This window comes from Mustela erminea, chromosome 6 (genome assembly GCF_009829155.1).
Source record: "Mustela erminea isolate mMusErm1 chromosome 6, mMusErm1.Pri, whole genome shotgun sequence".
Lineage (NCBI taxonomy): Eukaryota > Metazoa > Chordata > Mammalia > Carnivora > Mustelidae > Mustela > Mustela erminea.
In genome coordinates, this window is record NC_045619.1 from 46,185,354 (window position 1) to 46,213,176 (window position 27,823).

General features: G+C 40.0%; 1 protein-coding gene across 1 annotated transcript in view; it reads left to right on the forward strand.

Annotated features, from left to right (window-relative positions):
• Positions 1 to 5,176: 5,176 nt before the first annotated feature.
• TSPAN8 (tetraspanin 8) overlaps positions 5,177 to 27,823 on the forward strand; it is a 31,178-nt gene continuing 8,531 nt past the window's right edge. The window contains exons 1-6 of the mRNA XM_032347031.1: positions 5,177 to 5,193; positions 5,646 to 5,814; positions 18,287 to 18,349; positions 23,186 to 23,323; positions 24,811 to 24,885; positions 24,987 to 25,094. Of these exons, the coding sequence (XP_032202922.1) occupies positions 5,755 to 5,814; positions 18,287 to 18,349; positions 23,186 to 23,323; positions 24,811 to 24,885; positions 24,987 to 25,094 (444 nt within the window). The 5' untranslated portion in view covers positions 5,177 to 5,193; positions 5,646 to 5,754. The remainder of the gene's footprint in view (positions 5,194 to 5,645; positions 5,815 to 18,286; positions 18,350 to 23,185; positions 23,324 to 24,810; positions 24,886 to 24,986; positions 25,095 to 27,823) is intronic.

Here is a 27,823-nt window from a genome sequence, read left to right on the forward strand (position 1 = left end):
CCATGATATGGTTCTAGACTCACGGGACTATCAAATCTTAGCCATGCATCCACCGACCCTTTACTGAATTTACCCTCGAGGAAGCCATCTCTGTGTGCTCTGGATTCTGCTGCATACTTGCTTACTTACAGGGAGACGATTGTCTGATTCAGCCCCTCTCTGATGCTGGATGGCTTCATGGGTGTGTGTCTCATGATAATCTACGAAATTGACATTCTGGCTCCTGCGATATCATCTAAACTGAATCTGTCCTAAGAAGGAGAGCACTTCAGGAAAGGCTGGCAAAGCTGAGGTTCAGGGGCTGCCCAACCTAGAGCCTGACCCTGGCCCACACCCAGCAGCTGGCTTCTTTCTCATCTTGCTGCAAGCATGAATAAAGTATAAACACTGCAGTGAGATCTAATAAGAACTCATGGGCATCTCTAATCCATCATAGTCAAAAAGTGCATTTTTAATCACTGTACCATTTTGTCTCAGTCTTTGCTAGTAAACACTTGAAAATATATTTTGGTGGGGCATCTGGGTAGCACATTTGGTTAAACATCTCGCTCTTGATTTTGGCTCAGGTCATGATCTTGGGGTCCTGGGATCGAGCTCCGTGTCAGGTTCTGTGGTCAGTGAGGAGTCTCTCCCTTTGGTTCTCCCCCTGCTCATGTTCTCTCTCTCTCTCTCTCTCTCTTAAATAAATAAATCTTCCTAAAAAATTGATTTCGGTGATCTAAAGTCTGTTTTCTGATGCATATTTTCATATTTTTCCTTTTGTAACCTATATGGTTAGTGACTTTATGTCTAGGTACAAATCATGACTATTTTAGAGGAAAAGTAAAAGAGGAAGAATATTGGATATCCATTGTTCATGAGCACTGTCTTGCTACTTCACAAAGACAATTCCAAGTCACACTTTATTTTTGAGTTGGAATTAATACTACAAATAGATATTATTGTTTTTAAATGTCCTACAAAGGAAGAAGACAGATCATTCTCATACCAGATGCTTCCCATCCCCAGTGGGAATATGCAAGAGATTTTTATGAGCTAGGCTCCATAAGCACACAGGATAGGAAGCATAGAGCATTATGTTCAAATGAAAGCGGAAGAAAAATGTTAGTCTTGGGAATGCTGAAATTGGACTAGAGGACAAGAGCCAAGGCTCTACTCCTATAAAGGGAATCATAAAAACCAGTAAATGAGCAACCCTCCATTTTCTGAAAGTAAGAAAAAAGGATTTTCAAAATGAGAAATGCTAAAGTACCAAAACTTTCTCTTCACTCTAATTGTTTATAATGTATGACCTCATATCTTCATGCACTTACACACCCACACCTAAGTAGTCATAAGGCAGAGAAACTTCAACATCATTTCTCTTACTACTGCTATCAGCTTTTGAGGAAATGAATATCCACAATCCATTAAAAAACCCATAGAGTATTCAACGATAGTTATAATGGGAGAATATATAAGATAAAATAGAATATAGTCTTTTCTCTAAAACACATGACTTGAGGGGCACCTGGGTGGCTCAGTTGGTTTAGTGTCTCCCTTTGGTTCAGGTCACAAGTCATGATCCCAGGGTCCTGGGATTGAGCCCTGCTTCGGGCCCCCTGCTCACTGGAGAGTTCTGCTTCTTCCTCTCTGCCTCTCCCACCTGCCACCCCTCTTCAGATGCTCTCTTACATGTGGTCTGCTCTCTGTCTCAAATAAATAAAATCTTTAAAATAAAATAAAATAAAATACATGACTTGATTTTTAGTACCTACTCCAAAGACAAATATACTGGGTAATTAGATTTTGGAAACAAAAATACAAAGAGGAAGTTCTCTTCCTTTCTGGAGTACAAACTTCAGGAGATCAGGAGCATTTTCTATTTTTTCACTGCCAATCCTCCGGACTCAGAATATAGTAGGTGTTCAATAAATGTTTGTCGAATGAATGACTAAACGGCAAGTTATCTGGATATGCTAATTATCTTTAAATAATAATAAAGAGCATCGGTTTATATTCACATTGTAGTGGGACAATAACTTTCTCTTTATATTTTTGTTTTTAAAATCTAGTTACCCAAAATATCTGTGTATATGTATTGTATATAATTTCCCATGAGGGCTAGGGTTTTTAATCTTGTTTTGCAAACTGCTGTATCTCACAAATGTATTTAATACATTTGTGAAGATATGAAGTATCTTGTGGAGGGAAACATGATATCATGGTGAAAAATGAACCTCCTTTTTATGTTTGCTTGCTGGTTCAAGTCCCAAATGTATGCCTGATTTGTTTGATGACCGAGAGAAAATGTTATATTTCATGTAAGGTACCTGATGGCTTTATTCAGGCCCTTTACTCTGAACACAAGGAATTTCTCTCTCTCTTCTCCCTGCCAGGGTCCCCATACTGCTATCAACACCTAGCTTACTATTACCACCTTATGGAGAATGTTCATGATTAACTGGATCTGAATGAATTAGTACGAGTGATAATACTTGGCACAATGGGAGCATTAGGAAACCTTTGTCTAATTTATTAGACTTTTCTTCAGTGTCATTTCCTGCGATATCCTACCCTCCATCGCCTCTCGTTCCTGGCCTGGCATTTCGCTGGGTCTGATATATTACTGACACTCCCCAGCCCCTCCCTCCCTCTGCCCTCCCACTGTTAAATATCTGCATAGAACAACTTCTCAAGATCTAAGGTGGTAACTGACTCATCTTATAATCACATTATATAACACAAGATATAGTTGGTACAAGTGGACAGAATACTGTCTGTCCATGATATCTGTCTGTCATGATATCTGATCATCATGAGACCTCCAGTCTAGAGCTAAAGAGCTCCGTCCTTAGCCAGTTTTGTGGAGTTGGGCTATTGAATCTCCTTGGGCTTCACTTTTTTTTATGTGCAAAATGTGGATGTTTGTTTGTCTAGATCAGCATTTCTATAAGTAAGTGCTGTAATACTGGTTCAAAGATATGCCTTTCAAAAATACTTTCTGGGGTCCCATTCATTTGGGAATTGCTATGTATTTTGTCACCTGCTAGAATATCAGCAATTTAGGATTCTTTTTTTTTTTTTTTAAGATTTTATTTATTTATTTGACAGACAGAAATCACAAGTAGGCAGAGAGGCAGGCACAGAGAGAGGGAGAGGCAGGCTCCCTGTTGAGCAGAGAGCCCTATTCGGGGCTCAATCCCAGGACCCTGAGATGATGACCTGAGTTGAAAGCAGAGGCTTTAACCCACTGAGCCACCCACGCACCCCGCAATTTAGGATTCTGACAAGTTCTGAAATAAACTATTTTTCCTTACTTGATAATTGATCTTTTGAGAAAGGCGAAGGGTAACATGTTGGTAGTTCCCAGAACTTGGTGACACAACACAGAGTCATAAAATCCCAAGAAATATTCTGGTCCTGTGAATCAATGTCAATTTCATGGATATGGATACTGGTTACCGGGTAGATAGAGGCTACCAAGGAGAGAGGAATGGGAGAAAGTTCTGGGAGGGGGGCAGAGGCATGCCTACCTACCCCGTGCTATCAGAGCCATCCTAAGAAGTCTGGAACATATCCTGCAGGTGACAGGAAGCCATCCTTTGATGGGCTTTTAATCAGGGGAATTACATAATCAGTAAGTATTTATGAAGAGATTTACAGAATGAAAAAGAAAATTCTGGAGTGCTAAGGCAGACGGAGGGGGAAGAGACTGACAGGGAAACTAAGGTTCTTATGGAATGAGAGAGGGTAACAGGTTGAATAATGACAGTAGCTAAAGGAGAGATGGAGGAACCAGATTTGAAGGAAATTTAGGAGCTCAGCGGACTGTGGGAAATGATTGGATACCAGGCAAGAAAGAAAGAGGAATACAAAGGGACTCCACAGTATTAACTTGGTAAATGTTGTGTGATTACAAAATTTACTAGGATAGGAATTCAGAGGAATGAACTGTTTCATTTAGATTTTGAATTGAATGTTTGAATCTTCTACAAAAAGGAATTTTTCTATAAAATGCATCCATTGATTTTTGTGTTTCGGAGTTCATTAGTGATTTAATTAAAGACTATATTCTTTTAAAAAATGTATTCTAAACTGAAATTTGGTAAGTACTCAATACATTCTTGTCCACAAAACAGCATTTTTATCTATAGGGTTGATTTTTGTTTTGTTTTGCTTTTTTAATTTTTACCTCTAGCTGATAACCATTTCTAGGACTTCAAATCCATTTTGGTTTTTCACTCAGTCCAAACCAGTTTCTTCTTTCAGCATCTGATAATCCTATCCACATTAATATCTCAGTAGAAGTTTGTGAAATTATTAGGACTCCAACAATTTTCATGATTATTTAAATATTAAGCCATTATTTTTGAACTAATCCTGAACTTGGCATTCACATTAAATATTACTGATGCCAATACAATAAAAATAAATTGTGTTTATACTCAGGGAGTGGGATTTTTCAAGAGCACCTTTCTATGTCAGTGAAAAGTAGAAAAAGATTCTTTTAACTGACCCAGTTTCTTATAGGTCCATGCTAGCTTATTGTATAGAACTTAAGGAAGATTTTAAAGAATTATTCTGTCCTAAAACATTTTGAAGTATAGGGTTCTTTTCTTTAGGGACACAAGAACTCCCTTTTAGAGGCAGGATGTGGAAACAAGCATGACCCAAATTGTTTATACAAAAGCAGTCCACACCTCCCTGATTAGGTCAGAGAATTTTGCCTTTTACCTGCCACAGCTGCCTTCTATTAGCACTAGAAACAAATTGTACAATCTATGGTCACTGAACTGTGACCACCTTCTCATTTTGAATTTCTTTGTCTAAGAGGACCAGGAATCCAGAAACCGAGAGTTCGTGGGGAGGAGCTGTTGCTGGATGTAACTTACCAGGGGAAGGGAAGTACTTCAGCCTTAACAATAAACTGAACTATCAAAATGGCCACCTATTATAAAATGAACACAATGAGGCAGTCAGAAAGTGACTCCTGAGCATTTTCCCCCTCTTTATACTGTAAAGAAATAAAGGTAAAAGCTGAATGGTCTTGTCATAGGCAGGGCAGTCTCTCCCTCCCCACTTCCCGTATCTGTGCTGCCTTCACAGCAGCTCCCCGACTTGTTTTGAAATGAGTTTAGAAGCTTTGGAAGGCAGGTGCATGTCGTGGTTGTTCCCAGTACTCTGGGGTTCAGGATGAAAGGAGACTGGGGGGTAAGGCTTCAGATTTTGCACATTTCCAAATGCATTCTATTGCCCCCAGGAGAAATCTTGCATTGTCGAGAAAATGCAGTGCAAAAACGAGTTGAGATACAATGTCCCTTTATGTCAGAGCGAAACAGTCTTGCTTTCCTATAGTAGAAACAGAGGGCAGGAAGTCAAGTTGTGGTTTCTGAAATCCAACAACCTCGTATCGCCGTGCCACTCTCACTCGGATCCAGCGCCACTCCTTAACTTGATATCTGTTTACTTTAGAGGAGGCAGTTTTTTGAGAAAGGATCATAAATATCCTGGCTGGGTGCCCCAGAAGCCATGACAAGCAAAAGAACATACTCGCCTAGTGATAGTCCTTGTGATATCTAAATGTGTGGGTTAATTTTTTATCCACTTTAATAACTGGATTATTCCCCTCCACTCCTCCTCTGCTTTCTATTTCTACTCTGAAGCTGTGGGCACAGAAATCTCTGCAGGCAAATTACTCCAGAGCATATCGCTGGATAGTCCTACAAGGAACAGTTACATTCACGGCATCTGGATTCCTGATCGTTTTCCGACATGGCAGGTGTGAGTGGCTGTATAAAATATTCTATGTTTATCTTCAACTTCTTGTTCTGGGTAAGTTTTTTTTTTTTTTAATTATCAATTTTAGACAAGAAAGGGGGACCTTGATACAAATTTATCATAAATGAGAACAGACTCTGCACTAGAGAAATAAGAGGAGGAAGAAAATATATTTTCCATTTACTTGTTTGGTTTTGTTTGTTCTTTCTTTGGTTATTTCAGTAATTGAAAATGAGCCAATGACTCAAGAAAAGTGGACTTCAGGATCTGTAAGGATAAACATTTCATAAATGTTTTGATATTGTTGCAAAACAATCACAGAGGGAAAAAAAATCCCTTAATTAAAGGACAACGATTCTGAGTTGTGTATCATGCAGGCCTCCCTGGTTTGAGGATCTTGTGGGAAAAATTTGGTCTCATTCCACCGGCGCCCAGCCCCTGAATCCTAATCTTTACATCTGGGTCTGAAACAGGTGAATGGTGGGGTGTCCGATTAGGGATGTGAGGAAGGGATCATTTTCAGAGACCCAAAGAAGAAACAGTGGGTCATAAACACCTTGAGAGGGAAATAATACAATTATTTAATCATGGAAAAATTAAACTTCGTTAAACTAGGTTAAAAAGAAGTTAGTATTTCCATGTGTCATCACCCTGCCTCTTAATCAACAGGGTTGGTATTTTAGCAGGTCTTATGGGTTGTTTTTGAAAGCCTGTTGACATAAGACAGCAAATAAATTGATAAGTCACATTAAATCTTAGAAAATGGAAAAAATAAGATATGGAAGGCAAAAGGTAAAAGGCAGGCTGGGATGTTGGACAATCGACATCATTTTTAGTAATGTAGGTGTAATTAAAGATTGTTCAGAAGTGAATCAGTAGAAATAGTCCAATGTCCTTAAATGAAGAATTTATTTTGCATACTAGATTTAAGATTTTATTTATTTATTTGACAGACAGAGATCACAAGTAGGCAGAGAGGCAGACAGAGAGAGGGGGGAAGAAGGCTCCCTGCTAAGCAGAGAGCCCAATGCGGGGCTCGATCCCAGGACCCTGAGACCATGACCTGAGCCAAAGGCAGAGGCTTAACCCTCTGAGCCACCCAGGTGCCCCTGCATACTAGAATTAAAAAATGGCTTCTGCGTGGGATGCCTGGGTGACTTAGTTGGTTAAGTGTCTGCCCTGGGCTTTGGTCATTATCCCAGAGTGTGGGATCGAGTTCAGCATAGGACTCCTTCCTTGTTCAGCAGGGAGCCTGCTGAACCCTCTGCCTGCTGCTCCTTCTGCTTGTCCTCTCTCTCTCTCTCTGACAAATAAGTAAATAAAATCTTAAAAAGAAAATGGCTTATGTAGTATAGGCAGGAGAGAGTTTTGGTTTTGTTTTTTACCTGGTTACCTTTAGTAAACAGGCAGCTGGTATCTATATGTTGGTAAACTTCTGTCCTGTTAAAACAATGATGTACCTAATTAAACAACTATAGGAATACAGTCTTGTACAGAATGACTTTCCATTCAATGCCAGCAACCCTCATGAGTACAGATGAAATATTGGTGAAGTAAATGAGAACGTAAACATATAAAATAAAATAAAGACGATCTGTCCCTTTACTTCCTCTTTTCCCTAGAAAAACAGACTGGTTTTTACAAGTATTAAGTCTAGATCATGAATATACGACAGTTTTTTAAAGTTAGTCCTGATAAATTTCTTCCCTTAAAATATTTAAAACTGGTTAAACCTTGAGAGTAGAATATAAACAAAGGGATGTCTATGAACTTTGATTGGTTTTGTTTGTAGCTTTTTGTTACGAAGAATTTTGAACATGCACAGAATAGAAAGAGGTGATCAATCCCATCATCGAGCCCCACCAGTGAGGCCATCAGGGCAATTCTGTGTGTGTGCTCTCATTTACTTTCTTCACCCTGTATGAATTTGAAGCAAATCCCAGATACATCATTTCATCTGTAAACATTTTGGTATATATCTCTAAAAGAGAAGTAATTCTTTAAAAAAAAAAAAAAAAGAAAGAAAGAAAAACCTAACCACCATGTCATTATCACACTAAAAACTTACAAGAATTTCTTAATTATCAAATATCCATCTAGGGATGTTTCAGAATCTAAATAAGGTTCACACTTTGCCATTGGCTGATGTATCCTATATGTCAATTTCACTTCCATCTTTATCTCTCCCCCCCCCCCCGCCCCGCACCCCCGGCCCTTGAAATTTTATGCATTGATGTGTGTTGTCAGTCTTTCCACATTTCCCACAGTCTGGAGTTTGCTATTTGCATACCTGTGGTCTAGTTTATCATGTCCCCATGTCCTCTGTATTATCTCTAATCTAGTGATTGAATTTTTCCCCTTGAAGGGATTCAGGTGCTTATTTGGGGGGCGGGGGGCAGGGGAACACAACTACTTTCAAAGTGATATTGAGTCCTTTCATTGGCCATACAGACATACTGTCTGACTGGGTCGCTTTTTGTGATTCTGGTTGCCACTTGATGCTCAAGAACCTAAGAAACAGTCCATTAAGAGTTCCAAATTGGTGATTTTCTGTATCCATCACCTCATGTATGGGCGGGAATACTTTCAACATAGAGAAACCCAGCATTTATTGACTGGTTACCAGTAGTACCCAGTTTTTATTAAAAAAAGAAAAAAGGCAGCATAAATGCTTCTTACTCTTTACTTAACCAGTTTCGAAATTATGAGTTAATTTCCTGGTATCATGCAACAGTAATTAGCAAGCATTTCTGTAACTCTTTTATCTTTGGCCATTGGGGAGCGTCTTCAAGTTAGCTCCTCAGTCCTTTTGACACAATCTTAGCGTAACTTCTTTCCCATTGGTCTGACAAGGTGTTCCAGACTTATTTCCCTAGTTCTTGCCCTAGACCTGGAATCATCTTTTTCTTCAAGAAGTCCTGAGATTTATTTTTAAAAAACTGCAAACCTTGTCTTTCTAAGGCACAAAATGTATATGGGCCATTTAAACAAGCCAAAATATGAATATGTCAATAAATACATGCCTCTTATTTTAATAAGATCTTCTAAAGTACCTAAACTAGTAGAAGTCTTCAAATTATGAAATCATTAAAATATATCTATATTGTATAAAAACAGCATTATAAAGTGCATTCACAAAGATTGTGAATACATTGGAGATCCGTGTTCCATTAAAGAGCTACTCAGGAATTTGAAATCTGGATTTTAAGCTGAAATGACAAAGAGTGATTAGGCAAGGGGCATGTTACAGGTTCAGGATTATATATTTAAGATTAGAGATCTCTACTGTGTTGTACCCAGATATTGTCACTGCTTTCCCCGAATTCTCTGATTATTTTATGGTCCCCATTATCTATTGTTTTTCTGGTAATGAAGACGAAGTCTTTCCAATGCATTAGATTTCAGTTAGATATTTCTAACTTCGCCCGGGTAAAAGGCCTTGTTCTTTCCATCCGCATATCGGTGTGACCTACAATCTCTATAGGACACATCTCGAAAAGGAGTCTTCAAGTAAGAGGAATGGAGATAAAGGCCAGTGATAACTTCTCAGCCAACAGGTGATATCAACATTTTCATTCAAAATTAGATAGCAGGAGTCCCTGAGGTTAGGGAACCACTGCTATTTCTACTCCCCCTTCTATCCCCAACCCAGCGTTCTCCATTGGAATTTTATGAACCTTCATAGGAAATTAGCAATTTGTCACATTCCTAATGTTTACTTAAACAACAAGTTTAACAGTCCCACTGATGTGGTTTTCTCATAGATATCCATGGCCTTATGTGTTCAAATGCATTCCTTCTGGTGTAGCTTGTGTAGCTTGCAAAACTAAGCCTTTGCAAAATAGGGCCAGATGTTGAAATATCTCTGAGATATGCATATGGTCATATAACCTAAACATACCAGTTTCTTTTGGGAGAGAACTTGAGATAGGTCACGTAAATATGGGGCAATTTCCAATTGTCAGAATTAGCAATTGAAGAAAAACATGTAAAAGTGGAAATCATTCTTAATCACTGATTCTAGTGTTGGATGCAAGTCACAGGGAAGTGGAGAGAATGGAAAAATTCCAGGTACAAAATCTATTTCTCCAAGTCTTGTGTCAGAACAGATGAGCCGCCCAAATTTCCTTATGGTCTTCTCAAATAGGTCATTCTGGGGAGTAGTGTAGATGCTGGGGTATAGTAGTTGTTCTGGGTAAGCACAGGACACGGAGCCTTCGCCCAGGGACGCAGTGGAACCTCCAGGAGGTCCGAAAAGGGAGCTATGGAGAGGCCAGCCCTGCAGAAGGAAAGTGGAGTGAGGTCACATGCCCCATCCCAACTGAGGTAAGGTGAGAAGGAGGGGCCAGGTTGTAAGAGCCAAAGGTATCAACAAATGCAGGATGCTGGGACCTGAAGCCATCTGAAGAGAGCAGAAGGAAGTCAGAACTTGGAGGGAGTCCAGGAACCAGAATTTTGATGTTTCTCCTTGTATTTTTTGTGGTGCCTGGGTCTCCTGGCTGGCTGGGCCTGCAGCAAAAAAGAGAGTCAAGACAGAGATAACTGAGATGGAGGAAGCTGAAAAAAAAATCAGGCCTGATGATATTTCATTCTGTCAGTTGATGAACTCTCCCAGGTTAAAGACCTAACTATGGCTGGAATGTGTGAACTTGGTAAATGCAGTGGTTTCCTGCCATTATGCAGTCGTGTGGAACTGTAACCCTGACAAGAGGCAGCCAAGCCCAGGGGTTGAGAGGCCAGACTGAACCTCCGCTCTTTCATCGCTAGCCGTGTGACCTTGGGGAAATGTGTTGATCTCTGTGTGCTTTAGAGTTCCTCATCTTTAAAACTGGAGCTAGAGTTGTTGGGAAGGTTAAATGAGTTAAGGCATAGAAAAAAAACTCAGAAGAACGTTAAAGAAATGTTTAAGAAGCAGACATTTCCACCAATGTTTAAGAAATGTTTCAGAAGCAGATATTTCCACCAACATTGTATGGACATTTTTGTAAGACAAAAATATGCAACTATGCTGTGCAGTAAGAAATCAGTTCCAGTGCTGGATTCTGAAACAGAGGCAGAAATAAGATGTCAAGAAATATGATGGAGGCAGAAAAATCTTCTAGCACACTTGAGGGGAATGGAAAGAAGGAAAGCAAATTTTGCAAGCAGATAGACTTGAGATTCAAATCCTGACTTCGCTTCATATTGTTCTGTGGACAGGAACACTTTCCTTGACTTTTCTGTGCCCCAGTCTCTGTGTTTGTAAAATGAAGATGATAATTTTATCCAGGAGAGTTAATTGTGAAGATTAAATAAGATACTTTCTGAGAGCCTATAACCAGGGACTCACATGCAATAATAGTGCAATTAATGCAATTTCCCCCAATGCCACCCATCATACTACTTTTTAATTTAAAAGTATTAGAGCCTGGCATGGTAATATTTTATACATAATTGGCTTTAAAAACTGAAATATGATTTTAGCCCTACTTGGCCCTCCTCTGGCCTCATGGGACAAGGAGTTGTTGAGCCACCCTGAGCCTGGCCTCCAAGCTGGGGGCCTGAGACCCCCATTTTCTCTGCCCAAATGGCTCCAAACCTGTTTCTAGGGTCCCTTAGAAGGGTCTAGACCCTTCTTCATGGTGTGGGGCGCTGTTTGCTGGAATGGGAGCAGGTTGGAACAGGGCTGGCTTACAGGCTGATGCATCTACAGTCATTCCTGTTTTGTCCCTTGGAGTTCAAGGACAGAGCCTGGAGTGGGGGCCAGGGGCAGGGCCCTTCTCCCCAGGCCACCCTCTGCTGATAGCAGACTCCGAGGAGTCAGAGAATTCAAAATCATATCTTGTCTTCCAGGTGATTAAGTGGGCACATTTGTCAAGGTTGGATGATCGGAAACATTTTATATATGTTTATTACCATGAATGATAACTTCTCAATATAGAGACCTGTGGGCTGTGGACTGTTTGTTCTTGGTGTCCTTGCCCCAGGCCCTGCAAATGTATGTACAGTTCTGCAGGTTGTGCTTTTGATGCAAAGTGATAAAAACATTCCTGAATTTGCATCATTTTTTTTTTTTTTAAGAGAGCATGAGTAGGGGGGTGGGCAAAGGGAGAGGGAGAAGCAGGCTCTCTGCTGAGCAAGGAGCCCGTTTCGGGATTTGATTCCAGTACCCTGAAACCATGATCTTAGCTGAAGTCAGACGCTGAACCGACTGAGCCACCCAGGTGGCCCCTGAATTTGCATCCGTTTTATGATTCAGAAACATTAACTCGTAACCTTAAGCTCATAAAATCCTGAACATCCAGCTCTCTTTACCTATTTGTGAAGTTATGTACATTTTAGTGATTTTATGCGTTAGTGCAGCAAAGATAACCTGAAGTGTGTTCACCCAGACCCTATTTATGTCACAAAGAAGTGTTGATTTCATCCTCCTAAATTTGATTTATTTCTCCTAAAGTTAGAGCTCCTTAAAATCAGAATTTTCAGCAGTTGTACTGGGCATTTGGCTTATTTTCTGGGTTCAGAAGAGACACATGAAGGCAACTCTAGAGACACTTTGCTATGTGCTTGCCAGTCCTTGATACAACAAATAATCAGTCACTAGAGCCTGAAAAACCATGAGGGCAGAGCCTGCTGACAATTGAAGTTTTTAAGTAACTCGATTGGTGTAGAGCATCAGAAAAGCAGATAGTGTGTGAGCGAGAGGAGGCACGGTCCGTAAGTCAGAGCTGCATTAGGCCATGCCTGGAAAGAGAAGGCCCAGCAAGTTCTCCTCCAACAGGAGGTCTGAGAATTACCGTCAGCCATGTCGCTAGAGTAAGGCAAAGTGCAAAGCCTACTCTCACTGAATAATACATCAGAATGGGTCTCATCTTATTCAAAAATGAATAAGGGAAAAATCCAGCCTAGGTCCTAATAAAGACTGCTGAACAAGTGACAGGAAACTCTGAAACCTTAGAGGACGAGCACACATCCCTGAAAGAAACACTCCAGCATCATGGAGAAAGGACCTGGGAATTGGCGTCCACAGAGCAATGGCAGAAAACAACTCCCTATGAAACAGACGATGGAGGCCACGAGAGCAGAAAAGGTCAACGGGAAAAGCATAGAATAAGGTGAAAAAAACAAAACTAAAGAAGTACCTCATGTAAACCAGAAACCCAATGATAGAGTTAAAATCCACTCCAGAAACATTACATGGAAATGGTGAGAGAGAAGCCCAAACTGAGAAACCCTCCCAGAGGAAAATCAGAAAGAGATAAATGAGGTGGAAGAAGGTAGACGAGAGAATGGACAACCGGAACAATTTGTACTCCTGAAGAAGAGGATACAATAAATGGGAAAAGAAAGATAAGCTCACATTTTAAAAAAATTCTCACAGGCAACAATGGCACACTCTGCATCATCTTAACCACAATGCCATGGAACTAGGCTTTTAAATAAATCTTTATTAAAAAAAAGAAAGTTGAAAATCAACAAAAGCAGTTCTGTCCTAAAATGTTAGGGCTCTTGGAATCCTTGCCTCCTGCATTCATGGCCGGAGGTGTCTTTGGATTACCATGAAAATAGATCTTGGAGTCATCCAGATTATCCATTTGGATATTTTCTTATTCTTTTATAGCCTTTCAGGAGCAGCATAGGAAGCTTTCCCTTAAGCTTACCGAAAATGTGTCCATTCTGGGCCAATAATGATAGAGCTCATGATCCATACTTTCCCCTAACAGAGCGCTGTGCACTTTCTTCCATTTTTAATGCCCCTTAAATACACTCTGATAAATCAAAAGGTAGAATTGAGAGGGAAGGAGTAGGAATGATTGGCGGGCGCCGTATCCAAGAAGAGGACAAATCAGCTGGTTCTGTATCATTTATCTTTGCTCTAGATGGTGCCTCCCTTTTTCTTCCTGGCACTTGGTAGTTTTCAGCTTGTGCCCTGTTTTAGTCTGCTTGGGCTGCCGTACCAGAGTACCATTGGCTGGATGGATTAAATGACAGAAATTTATTTTCTCATAGTTCTGGAAGCTGGAAGTCCAAGATGAAGGCGCCAGTCCATTTTGGTCCTGGTGAGGCTCTCTTTCTGGCATGCGGGTGGCTGCCTTCTTGACCTGTCCTCCTCACACGGTTTTTGCTGGTGCATAGAGAGGGAGAAAGAGACAAAGAGATCTCTTCCTCTGTCACCAATCATCTTGGTCACCAGTCATCCTGGATTAGCATGCCACCCTGATGATCTCATTTAACCTTAATTACCTCCTAAAAGCCCTATCTCAAAATACAATCAGACTGCAGGGTAGGGCTTTAACACGTAAATTTAGGAGGGATATAGTCTGGTCCATAGCATGCTCCTAAGCAAACATCAAAATTATTACCTAATTTTTTAGAATGTTGGCTCAGACCAACTGCATCCTAATTCCATAAAAAGAAAGATGTCTTATAGGAGCTGAGTGATAACCAAAATGAAAGATGTCTTATAGGAGCTGAGTGATAACCAAAATGAAATTGCATTAATTGCACTATTATTGCATGTGAGTCTCTGGTTATAGGCTCTCAGGCTCTGTCCTACCTTCAAGGAGAAACCTTTGGGGTTTAGGGGCAGTAGGCCTGGCCAGTTCTGCATGTCCATTTACATTTTCTTTTACAACCTGCTCAATAGAAAGTGGGACAGAGCTAGGTACTTATATCTTAATTTATACTCTTGATTATTTAGATAGTATAAGAAGGCTGTGGGACAAAGACCCAAAGCCAAATTGGAAAAGGGCTCAGAGAACCATTATGATAGCTAGTCTTGTAACAATTGGGATAAAATAGGTTAATACCAACCATGACTCTAGAATTATTATTCTTGATAGAAAATAAATTTACTTTTAAAGTTAGTATAAAATTTAATAATTTTATATTATTTAGACTGATTTTTATGTGTAAGTTTTTTCAATAAGATGAGACTGGCATGTTCTAAACATGTGTTTCTTTTAAGATTAAGCTAGAAGAAAAGATAGAGAGATAGGGATGGAAATGACTATGTATTCAATTTCAAAATTTCTAAGAAAATTTAGCTAGTTGTAGAAATTGAAATTGGGCAAAATATTCTTGACTTCTGAAATAATTGGATATTCTTTCTTTTTCTCTCTTTCTTTTTTTCTCTTCCCTTCTCTCTCTCTCTTTCTTGCTTTCTTTCTTTCTTAGAAAGAAAGAGAGAGCATGCGAGTGGGGTGGGGAGAAGCAGAAGGGGAAAGAGAGAGAATCTTAAGCATGCTCCATACTCAGTGTGGAACCTGATGTGGGGTTTGATCTCACGACCTTGAGATCATGACCTGAACTGAAATCAAGAGTCAGATGCTTCACTGACTCAGCCACCAGGTGCCCCTCTTTATTTTTCTTTTTAAAAATTAATTTTTAATTATTTAAAATAATTTAAAAATAAACTGAATTTTTTAAAGAGCAGTTTTAGGTGTACAATTCTATGGAAAAGATGGGACAGACATTTCCCATACACCTTACCCCCACACATGCATAGCCTACCTTGTTTTCAGTATCACTCACTAAAGCAGTACACGTGTTACAATTGATGAACCTCTACTGACATATCATAATCACCCAAAGACCATAGTTTTCATTAGGTCTCATTCTTGGTTTTGTTCATTCCATGGGTTTGGACACATGTATAACGACATTGACATGTATCTATAATTGTAGAGTATTATCACCGCCTTAAAAATCATCTGTGCTCTATCTATTCATGCTGTATCCCCTTCGGCAACCCCCGATCTTTTAAGATCTAAAACTAATCCATAATTTTGCCTCTTCCAGAGTGTCATATAGTTGGAATCCTACAGTATGTAGCCTTTTCAGATTAGCTTCTTCTACTTAGTAATATGCATTTAAGTTTCTTCCATGTTTTTGCATGGAGTGATAGCTCTTTTTTTTTTTTTTTTTTTTAGTGCTGAATAACATTCCCTTGTCTCAATATACCACTTTATTTATCCATTTATTCACCTACTGGAGAACACCTTGGCTCCTTCCAAGTTTTAGCTAGTGTGAATAAAGCTGCTATAAATATCCTTGTACAGGTTTTGTGTGGACATAAATGTAGAGAGATACCAAGGAGCATGATTGCTGGATGATAGGATAAGAGTATGTTGGGTTTTGTAACTGCCAAACTGTCTTCGAAGGTGACTGTACCGTATTGCATTTCTATCAGCATTGGTTGAGAGTTCTGTTGCTCCACATCCCTGTCAGCATTTGGGATTGTCAGAGTTTTAGGTTTTGGCCATTTCAATAGGTGTGTAAGGGTGTCTTGTAGTGGGGTTTTTTTTTTTGGTTTTGGTTTTTTTTTTTTAAGATTTTATTTATTTATTTGACGGAGAGAGACACAGCGAGAGAAGAAACACAAGCAGGGGGAGTGGGAGAGGGAGAAGCAGGCTTCCTGCTGGGCCGGGAACCGGATGCAGGGCTCAATACCAGGGCTCTGGGATCATGACCTGAGCGGAAGGCAGACACTTAACTACTGAGCCACCAGGCGTCCCTATCTTGTGGTTTTCATACTCCTTCTTTTAAAGTTAGTGTTGCAGATAACACTTGTGGTTGAGAAGACTAAAGGTTATCATTTGAAGGGAAAATATGGTTGATTTCATTGACTTCTCAATGAGTTGATATGTAAAAGGATTTAAAAAGTAAACTAGAGCCACACAGAGAAAAACAAAAGTTAAGGGTTTGAAAAACCAAAGTCTTAGTCTCTAAGAGTTCCTACGGTTTTCTCACTGGTAGTCTCATAAATTAATATCGGATAAGGATAATAATCATAATAATTAATGCTATGTTTAGTTAAAGTTGGATAATTAATGCTATGTTCAGTTAAAGCTAAAAGCCAGAGCAACTACTAAGACAATCAATGTAAATCTACTTGAGAAGAAAAAGAAAGAAAATATCAGTGAACAAATTAAACAACAAACAAAAATCTAACTGCTGTAAATTACTGAAAATCTCAGGGGGTCTCATTATCATTCGACATAAATCCTTACAGACTTATTTATTAACACAGAACTACTAAAATGAGCATTTATCTCCATCTGCAAGTGAAATTAGGATTTAGTGGAAAGGAGGGGGGAACAGGGTTGTCAGGCTCTAAAGCTGTCTTTTCAGTGGTTTGAATTTTATGGTGTATGCCAGTGTGTGACTGTAAAATAATTAAATTGTGCAGGTTATTTGGCGATTTGAGAAGGAGCTTTGGTTTTCCATTGCCTTCATTATTTGGTAAGAGTTAAAGCATGTGGAGGGGCGGATTGGGTTAGGAGTGGGGCTGGATTTTCATGACAGAACTGTTATTTCTTGGGGTTCTAGCTCCTTGATCTGAAAGGAAGGGTTTAGACTCAGATGACTTTCTTGAGATCTTTTAGACAACACGGATATTCTCCGATTTTTCAGCTGCTAATGGTACTCCCTATTCCTTAACAAAGCCTTTGACTCTACATTCAGGGTAGACTTAATGAGAAGCCACTGAAAGTGAACCGGTTGTTCTGGGTTTGCTGGCCTACGGCTCAACCATGCACAACAGCAACGGTAGGACAAGGTCAGCGAGCTTCAGAAGACTCTGGAATTTCTCTGTCAGAGCACCCCACGACCAGAACAGTCTAGAAAATCTTGCAAGCGCTGCTATGTTTGCTATGTTACCAAACTCGTTCTCAACATCTCTCTTTAATGATAGAGCTTTGATTTTTTTTTTGATGCTATAACATACATATATATATATATATATATATATATATATATATATATATATATTTGAAATGAAATAAAACAAAATCAAATCCTGAAAGACAAGGGTTTTCCTTACACAAAAGTAAAATGTGTTTCACATTTTATGTGTTGGCTTTGGTCCAAATGAAATAATCTGGGAAAGTCATTAAATGCATTTAAGAGTTTAAGTACTATTGCTCATTGTTCCTCCTCTCTGGGTAAGTTTTACAACCTAAAACAGCTTATTTTTAAAAGAGTTTATTTGGGTACAAAAAGTGTAAACCCTTGTTGCTTACCTGAAGATTTTGTCAGATGTACTACTGTTCCCTGCCTATCCCAATTTTTTGCTTCTAGAATCTTGAAGGAATGTTTGATGATTAGTTTTTTCTTCCCTTTTGGTCCAAGACATCTTCTGAGACAAACCCAGGGGCCTAGTAAGGATATTTTGTCTTTAAACTGTTGTGACCTATCTTTCAGCTATTATAATCTAGCAAAAACACAGAGTTAGTGTTGAAATATAAAAAACTATTGTTCCCCTCCCCTGTAGTGGTGGTGACTTCTTGTCTGCAGACCGATGAATGGACTGTGGATGGGAAACAGAATTATTCTTAACAAATTTACCAATTTAGTGGAACATTTTAGCAATTACCTGCACGTGAACATGCCGGATTTACATCTTTTAGGTGGAAGTGTATGATTAGTGATAAGCCATTATGATCTAGGGGTGTGTTCAGTCAGAGTCGCAGCTTGTCTCTGTTGTCCTCTAACACGTTTTTTGTTTTTTGTTTTTTGTTTTTGTTTTTGTTTTTTTTTCCTGCAGCTATGTGGCATCTTGATCCTGGGAGCGGCAATTTGGATACGAGTTAACAAAGATGGTGAAGAGGTAAATAAATAGATACAAACTTCTCCACTCCCAAAACAGGTTATTTCTCTTCCAATGATGAAAATAGTGACAACAATAATATAAATATTTCTATAGCCTTTTCCTTAACTGCTTGATGTAGTCCTTTGTGCTGGTTTGCGATCTTATAATTTAATTCAATTTAATTAATCAAATTTAATTACTCACTATGTGCCTGGCACTGTGCCAGGCATGGATCAATCCTTTTGGAGAATGGAGGGGTGTTATTTTAAAGATAGGAAGACTGCCATGAACATGGAGATCGGAAGGGGCTAGAATGGAAACCAGGCTCCTTCGTTACTGGCGGAAGGCCAGCCTGAAGTGTAGCTGGAGGAGACAGACTGCCATTCCTCCACACCAACAGTGTCTGTAGTCCAAGGTACTGACCATCATTTGGCTGATTCCAAGGTGGAAGGTTGGTCCAAAGTAAAGAAAAGGAGAAGTTCTTTTGGAGAAGAAGAATTTGAATCTAAAGGCAACAAAGTACAAAGGTGGTTAGTAATTAATTACCTGTGCCAACTGGCATTGAGGGTGACTCCTTAGAACAGTAAGACAGCAGTCCCACTAGGGCAACTGAGCCCTGGGCCGGGGGTGTCCAACCTCTTGCTATCTAGATAAGATTAGCGCAAGCCCCTCTCCTTCACCAGGCGCCATTCCATGCCCCGTGGCAAAGCACTTACCAAGATTTCCACAGGTTAGGAAGAATTCAGTTCGTAGAGTTAATTCTGGCTCCAGTCTTTGGATCGCATATGGGCGGTTTCCGTTCCGTATTACATCCCCTTTGTGAATGCAAAAGAGTGCATGAGGGAGAGAGGAGGAGGGAGGCGCGCGGGGCTCTTCCTTTGGTTCTACCCAACAGAATAGCTGGCATCATTTCCTGGCTCCCCTGCTTCCATTCTTCTCTCCCCCTTCTTCTGAGGGGCCCTCCACCCCCCGAATTAGTCTTCCCCGCATGCACAGCAGTTCCCTTCTTCTTTGTGGTCTGGGCTCTTGCCACCGTTCAGGATCCTGTCTTCTACTGCTAGAGCCTTTTCAAGATATTTATTTGCCCAAATTAAGTGTCCGCCTATAAGAGAAATTTCGATCCTTATTTGATAATAAGTAACGATAAGCCAGCGATTAATGTATTCTGATTATACTGTGATGAAGCTAAATGCCTTTGGAGACAGTCTTGTCGTAAGAGAGACTAAAAGCAAATTAACATCTGTTCTGATTCCTTTCCTCAACTGGGTGGCTTGTCTGCCTCTTCCTCCCTTCCTGCCTTCTCCCCCCACCCCCCTCCCTTCCTTCCTTCTCTATCTCCTCTTCTCTTTTTCTTTTTCAAATCTGCTTTCTACCCTTAGAGAGCCCAAGGAATCACAGGGGCAGTTAGCTTCCTCATTTGGTGCCTTCCCACGGTGAGGAAACTGGGTGAGGGACAGGTGTGGCAAACTAGTCGGTAACATCCTAGTCCATCTGGATTTCATTTATGGTTTTATACTGATAAATGTTAACAGGGACTTCCAGGTGGCCTTGGGCCCTGGGTTTGCACTCAAGAAGGATATTTGAAGATACCCGGAAACTCTGTTGTCTAGAAGCTGACGTCTGACTTTCGGAAGCGTAATTAAGCCCAGAGATTAGACAGCTGCCTATTCAGAGGGTGCGTTTGCCTTTCTAAGATGTGTGTGCAGCCTGTCTTTTATTTCACTTTATTTCTGGTTGATATGGGAACATTTTCTTTCCTCCAAGTGCTTCTGGTAAACAACTTTGGTGTTTAGTCTGTTAAGAAATTCCACACATTGAATGTATTAAAGGAAAACTGTTGTCCTTGAGAGGGAGGGACTCCACATCTGGGGACACAGAATGAATTTGTAGAGCAAGGCAGCATCTTCTGTTACGTTTTGACTCTTGTGCTCTGTCAGCCTCGAACCCCAGATGGAAAGTCCGTATCTGCTAGGACACCAGGAACCAGCTTGGCTTCTGTGAAGTTGGCTTGATTTATCTCTCTCTCTCTCTCTCTCTCTTTTTTTTTTTTTTAAAGATTTTATTCATTCATTTGACGGAGAGAAAGAGATCACAAAAAGACAGAGAGGCAGGCAGAGAGAGAAGGAAGCAGGCTCCTGGCTGAGCAGGGAGCCCAATGTGGGGTTCGATCCCAGGACTCTGAGATCATGACCTGAGCTGAAGGCAGAGGCTTAACCCACTGAGCCACCCAGGTGCCCTTGATTTATTTTTATCTAAAGTCTCTGACTAAGAATCAAGACTGCAAAGAACTAATTTTAGTAGGGGAAAAACAGAGGCACCAGTTTTACAAGGAAAAGCTGGAGCATGAAGGCAAAAAGGAAGAATGTCTGGGAAGTCTTTGTGCACAAATTTGAGCATATCTCTTTATGCTCAAAGTATCTGTGCTAAGAACACTTTGTTTTCCCTCAGGGAAACTCAGCACCCTGAGGCAAAGCCTGTGGGCAGCTATTCTGTCTCAGGAGATCTCTTAGAATTCAAAGAACACCCTGAGTCTTCTTCAAGGTTCAGCCATTAGAAATCATTCTCCCTTTGTCTTCACCCACACAGACACTGTTCATCCAAGACAGCCTTTGAAACTCTGGTCTCCCTTTCCTGGAGTGAACACCTGAACTCAGATTTCCATGTCTTGCCTGAAAAAGAAGAGCCACTTGTTGGGCTGGTCTTAGAACAGCAAACCCTCAGGCATCCAACACATTGCTTTCTGGCCAGTCTCTGGCAAAGGGTCACGCTGCCCACACCAGTCTTCTAGAACTGCTTCATTACAATGCTGGCTGCCCTCTGCAGTCTCCCCTGTAGGTATTTGACCTGTTATTTCTGTCTGGCCTATAAGCCGAATTCTGACATCTCAAGACAGTGAGTTATCCCTCTCAGATGCCTTCAGGTTTACCTGCACTGGCCACAATGTTCTAGGGGAGTGATGTTTGACGGTAGGTGGGTAGAGGGGGTTTCCTTAATGCTGCTTTTTTGGGTCATTATCTGCTCTGATCCAGGTGCCTTCTGTGTTTATTAACAAAACCAATTTCTTAGCTTCAGTATGAACACGCAAACAACAATTAAATAAACAAAAACCCTGAAAAACAAACAAAAAAATCTTTAAGACATAACCAAGCTTTCTAAATATGTAGGTTGAAACATTATCTGTAAGCACAGACTCTTAGAGACAAAGGAGGCCTCAGGGATCACAGAGGCTGACCCAGTTTCCTTTATAAATGGGAAACCAGGGCCCCACAAGGTTAGTTGACTAGTCTGGGGTTAGAACCTTAGTTATATATAAGGACTCTGACTAGAGTATAAATCTTTGTTTTAATGCTTTTACAGTTGCAGCGCATTCTTTCCTATTAACATTGAATGAAGCTTTCCTTTAGGCTATAAGCTGGTTTTTAAAGTCTTTAAAAACCATACACATTATTATTAGCAGTTTGTGTTTTTTTAATGTATTTCCTATTAAGGGAGTCCACATGCTGGCCCACATGCTGTGCAGCAGTTTCTAGAAGGCAGAGTCTCTGAGGTAGTGTAACAGCTAGGACTCTGCCTGGAAATAGCCCGGTAGATAGAGAGCATATTAATGGATGAGATCCCAGGAGCACTCGCGTACAGAATAGGCACAAGGCTTCAGTTTTCGCTTATGATTTATCTGGAAAACAAGTGGTAGATTGAGGGCAGGTATCAGAAAGCTGATGAAGAAGAGTATCTGTATTACGGGAGAGAAAAACTGAATTATGCAGGGAGGGTAGCCCAAGCCCATATAAGGAGCCCTAGGATGTGTTCCTCAATATACCATTGCTTAACAGGCAAAGTAAAGAGTTTCTGACGACTCTAAAGACCATACCTTCTGGGAACAAGGAGACAGAATTACATGGAATGTCAGCAACTAGCATTATTTTCTTGGTTTAAATATTTTTGTTTGTTTGGGCGAATGTATAGACCTGCGTGATCACTATTACAATCAACATGCAAAGCGTTTTTATCCACCCATACATGTTCACCATATCCCTTTGCAGTTGGTTCCATCTTTCCCTCCTGTCTTACTCAAAGTCAAACACTGGTCTGATTTCTGAGTTACTTATTCTTGTATGTCATATAAATGGAATCATACAGCAATCACTCTTTGGAATATGGCTTACTTGACTCACCCTAATTTTTTTTAAGACTCATTCATACTGTTGGGTCTCTTGGTAGTTTGAGGAACTTGCCTTTCGAATTTAAATAATTAGATTGCCATAAAATATGCATGGTTTACTATGTGACTCTTAGGTATAAAACACAAAATATGAAAACTAAAAATCACATCATGGGTGAAAGTACCTATCCCTCTAAGCTTTTAAAAAATAATCGCCATTTTAGGGGTGCCTGAGTGGCTCAGTGGGTTAAAGCGACTGCTTTCAGCTCGGGTCATGATCCCAGGGTCCTGGGATCGAGCCCCACATGCGGCTCTCTGCTCAGCCAGGAGCCTGCTTCTTCCTCCCTCTCTCTGTCTGCCTCTCTGCCTTGTGATCTCTATCTGTTAAATAAATAAATAAGATCTTTTTAAAAAAAAATAATCGCCATTTTAAAAGTCTATGACATTTCCTCAATAAGGCATCCAAAATATCATCTTAGAAAAATATACATTGGAAAATGTTATTCAGGTAAGTAATACCTCAAAAGAATGGAGGCTCCTTAAAAGCAGGAATTTTTTTGCTTCTGGAAATCACTGAAGTATCTTAAGGTGCCAGAATAGGGCCTGGTCCATACTAAGTACCCAATGGATATTTCTTGAACAACCAACATGGAAGAAAGGGATTTTTCTGTCATTCATCTCTTTTTTATTTTCAGATTCTCAACCCTGGGAATTCTGTTACTAGCCCCTATATTTCTGTGAACATCTTGATCGCTGTGGGGTCTATCGTCATGATTCTGGGTTTCCTGGGATGCTGTGGTGCCGTGAGAGAAAGCCGCTGCTTGCTTCTTTTGGTGAGTTCTCCAGACAGATGCCAACACCCAACCTTCAGACTTCTGAGGCTGGTCTTCCATTTCCATTGTCTGTCAAAAAGACTTCCCAAGACTGAGGAAACTCTAACTTTTGTTTAGGGGGGTTGATTATAGAGGCTAATATTTTTTAGCTTAGATTAGAGGATGCCCTAAGAAATTATAGTCCTTCCTTCCTCTCTCCCTCTCCCCACTCCTTCCCTTCCTCCCTTCTTACTGAGTACAGGGTTGTGTGCCAGATACTGGGCTAAAAGACACAAAGACATTAAGACAATTAGAACCCATTAGGGAAGACAGACAAGCCAACTATTAGCTCTAGTGTGTATGGCCCAAGAAGAGGAGGGCAAGGATAGAGGAGAGAACTTTCGAGCTAGAAGCGGAAGTGAAAGTGGTGTTTGTGTGGGTGAGGGGGTGACGGGCTTTCCAGAGAGACAGTTTGTCAGCGTGGTGCTGGCATGTTTAGGGAGTGACATGGCCTTGAGTGTGTCTAGAGTGTGACAGAGGCTGTTTTTAGTGCATGATGGGAGATGGGTCTGAGTGCGGACGGCGCCAAATCCTATTCCATGCTGACCAAATTATAAGAGAGTGAGGTAATCAGATTTGTTGCTTAGAAAGTTTCAGGGAGGATGGATTGGGATGGGATAGTCCACAGACTTTTACCTTTACCAGGTACAGTAGAAAATAATAAATGGATGTAGAAAAAATATTAGAAAAATATCCTGACATATTTATTAGATAAAAGCTAACATTAGTGTTTACAGAGATCACTTCAGCTTGTTTCTCTCATAGAGTAAGTATTGTATCAGTCCCTGAAAGATACTGTGTAACAGTTTGTGTATTATGAGGGAAGGCGGAGACACAGACCTCAGCAGGATTTTAATAGTATCCCTAGTGGTTGCCTTTTGATCAATAAGGCCTCATTCGCAATTTGGGGGACTTAATTACTTGAGGAGCTTGTTTTAAAGAGAGAAAACTAATTTGTGGGCTGCATTCTTTCAAGTTAGAATTCAGTAGATCTGAGGCAGGTTTCAGAAGTGTACATGTATAATGAGATCCCAGGTGGTTCTGCTAACGGTAGAAAACTTGTTTTGAACTCCTTTCTGAAGTTTGTCCTAAAGTGTGTGTGAGTTTGCATTTGATGAAGAAAAAAGAGTAAGAATATTCCAATAATTGTATGTATGTAAACGTTCAAACTTCCTTCCGTTCAACATCACACCGACGTCTACAATCCTCTCAGTAAATTTTTGTTTTAACCGCTTTGCTTAGTCGGTGTTTGAAACAAAGGATTTTGACGACTAATGGCCCGAAATTGTCTTTTTGAGGCAAAGGGTAGAATAAATGAGGAATGGGGTTATTCTTCCAACGGTAATGTGATCCTGATTGCAGAACAATGCGCCAAGCCCAAATGTCCCAAGATGTGACTGAAGGCCCTGGGGATAATACGTGTTCCATTTGTTTTCTTTTTTTTTCAGTTCTTCATAGGCTTACTTCTGATCCTGCTCCTGCAGGTGGCAGCAGGTGTCCTGGGAGCTACCTTCAGATCTGATGTATGTATATATACGTGATATTTGATAATTCCGGAAAAGTCTAAAATATCAAAATACTACCTTCCAGCATGAATAATTTAACAATGCTTTTCAATTTTCAGTCCGAGCGCATTCTGAATGAGACTTTCTATGAAAATATAAAGCTTTTAAGTGAAACAGATGAGGAGGCACAAGCATTCCAGGAAGCCCTGGCTACATTTCAAGAAAAGGTAATTAGCATTTATAGGTCATTTGGGGAGTGGGGCGTCGGTTTTGCGTTTACTTAATTTTTAGCAGGAGTATTCCTTAAAGTAAAAACATGTCTCCGTTTTGCAGATTTTGACTGATTATTCTGTCACTATGCAGTAAGAAAAATCCAAGAGTATTTCTGACTTTGCTTCCAGCTTCTTATGAAGTTCTGACCCAGTTTAGGAGGACAGAGATTAAGAAGATATGTTTATGACCAATTAAGCCTCAATGGACCAAATCAATAGTTGTTTCATACTTCTTACCATTAACCAGGATAGTGTGTTTGGGGCATTTGGAAAGTCTCTCTCCCTCTGTCTCCATGTCTGTCCCCTCTGTCATAAAAAGAATTACATGTATCATTTCTTGCTACTTAGTTGTACTGGGCCTTACATTTAGCAGGTCATTTAATTTTTATGACAACTCTTTGAGGTGGATCATTATATCTTTATTATCCCTCTTTTATAGATAAGGGGGTTAGGTGTTGGAGAGGTCTGATGGCTAATGAGTAATAAGCTTGGAATTTGAACCCCGTCGTCTGACTAGTAATTTTTTTTTAATTGGTATACCAGCCTCTCCCTTATTTACTTATTGAAGTTGCTTCTCTGTCTTTAGGGTAAAGTCAAAACTTGGACAGGCATTGAAGGTATTATATTCTCTGGCTCTTACCGTATATTTTAATATTCGTAAATACTACTCCGTAAATATAAAACAAACAAAAACAAAAAACAAAACAAAAAAGAAGCCCCTCCCCTCCACTCTCGTCCAGTCAGGTTTGTCTGCTCAGGACCCCTTAAACAATTCTGCCTTCCTACCTTGGCATCATTCCCTATCTTGGAAAATACTAATACTTTTCTCTTTCTTCCCAAATACTACATGTGCTTCAGGGCTCAACGAAAATGTTACTTACTCTGTAAAACTCCAAATCACTCTTTTTTTTTTTTTTTCTTCAGAATTCCCACTGTATTAACCACATGTAGCATTCGGTTCACATGTTAAGGAAATTCTCAGAATCTCAGAGGACAGCTGGACTTTGTAGGGCATTTAACTTGACTTCTCATTGATTGAAGTTTTTTTTTTATTTATTTATGTTTATTCACCCTCTAAGCATTGAAGAATTTAAGTTCATCAGTTTTTGCCCATCCACCCCATTTATATCTAAGTCTGATGATTAGTATGTTCTTTCTTAATTTGAAACAAAACCTGCCTCCCTAGGATTTACATCATTTAGTCCTAGTTCTTCCTTCTGGAGTTTCAGAGGAAAAAAGAAAATCTACTGATGCTTCTGCACATTGCAGCTTGTACTTTGACAATGGCTATCATATGACTTCTAAAAGCTTTGCTTTTTAAGTTGAAACATCCTTGGTTTCTTGAACTATTTATCAGATGACTTTTTTTTTTTTTTCCCAGAGCATTCCCCAGTTCCTGTTTGAATAGACTCCAGCTTGTAAAAATTCTGTTTAAAGCATCATTTCCAAGAGCTGAAACCTGATAGGAGTCAGTCTCTGTTTCACTTCCTCTGTGGTGTGCTTTTCCCAGCATCCCCAATAGCTGCATTTCTTGATCCTCTCCCCTCCAGCATCCTACTCTGGAGCCCAGATCAACCCAGGTTGAAAGCAGGAAGAATTTAAGCAACCCAGTTCTTCCCCTGAGTGGGACCGATCATCCTTGATCCTCCCTGGTGGTTGACTTAAGACAAAAGGTGCTCTAGGTAAACACCAGATCTCTGGATTGGGTCCTGAATTGCACTTGCTGCACATTGTCCCTGATATCCAAGGTCCCAGTAACAACCATGGGGTTCTAAATGTTCCGTTTATTTTAGCACAGTTCTGAATTACTTCCGTTCTTGTATGCTAATCCTATGCCTGAAGCTTCCTATGCTCATAGAACTACAGTTCTTTTTTAATGTCCATTTTGAGTTCCTTCCTTCCTTCCTTCCTCCCTCCTCCCTCTTCCTCTCTCCACCAAGGTTTAGTAACACTTTTTTTTGGAAAAAGAATCCTACACCCAACTCTTGCTGGATGACTCGGGGCCCCACCACACATGAACAGAAGTTGTATATACAAAGTGGTTTTTTTCTTTGGATTTTGGAGAAATGCCCCCATGACTTCTCTGCTAACATACTAATGGAAAGTGCTTCTCTCGGATTCTTGGTGACGACTCTTTGTCTAGAGGTGGTTGTATTGTTCACTGTGCTGTGTCTTGTTCATCCAGCTGTGATAACACTTCCAACAAATCCTGGCCAACTTCTTCCTTGACTTATCACACATCTGATCTGGTGACCAGATATCATACCAAGTTTAGTCTTTCTACCTCCTACCATGTCTTCTGCTTCTAGGCCTCTTCTTAAGGAAGGAGTCCTGAGGTATATTGTTCTCCAAATATGGACTGATCTGTGAGTACATATAATGGGACTTTTAAAAAAATCTGGCTGTCTATATCAATTAATATTATTCAAGATTATTTAATCAAAAAGCATGAGCAATTAATCATGTCTATCATGAAAACAGGAAAGGAAGCTTTTCAAGATTGTTTTTTTTGCTCATACTGATTGACCTTGGGACAAACTGAAATCTTTCACTCTTCGTCATATGAATGTCTGCTGAGTCATATATTTGTGCATTTAAGGCTTTGAGCCAAAGGGCAAGACTTTATATCTGCTTCAACTGAACTTGTTGGTTTGAGTCTATTTTTTTCAACTAACTTTGGAACT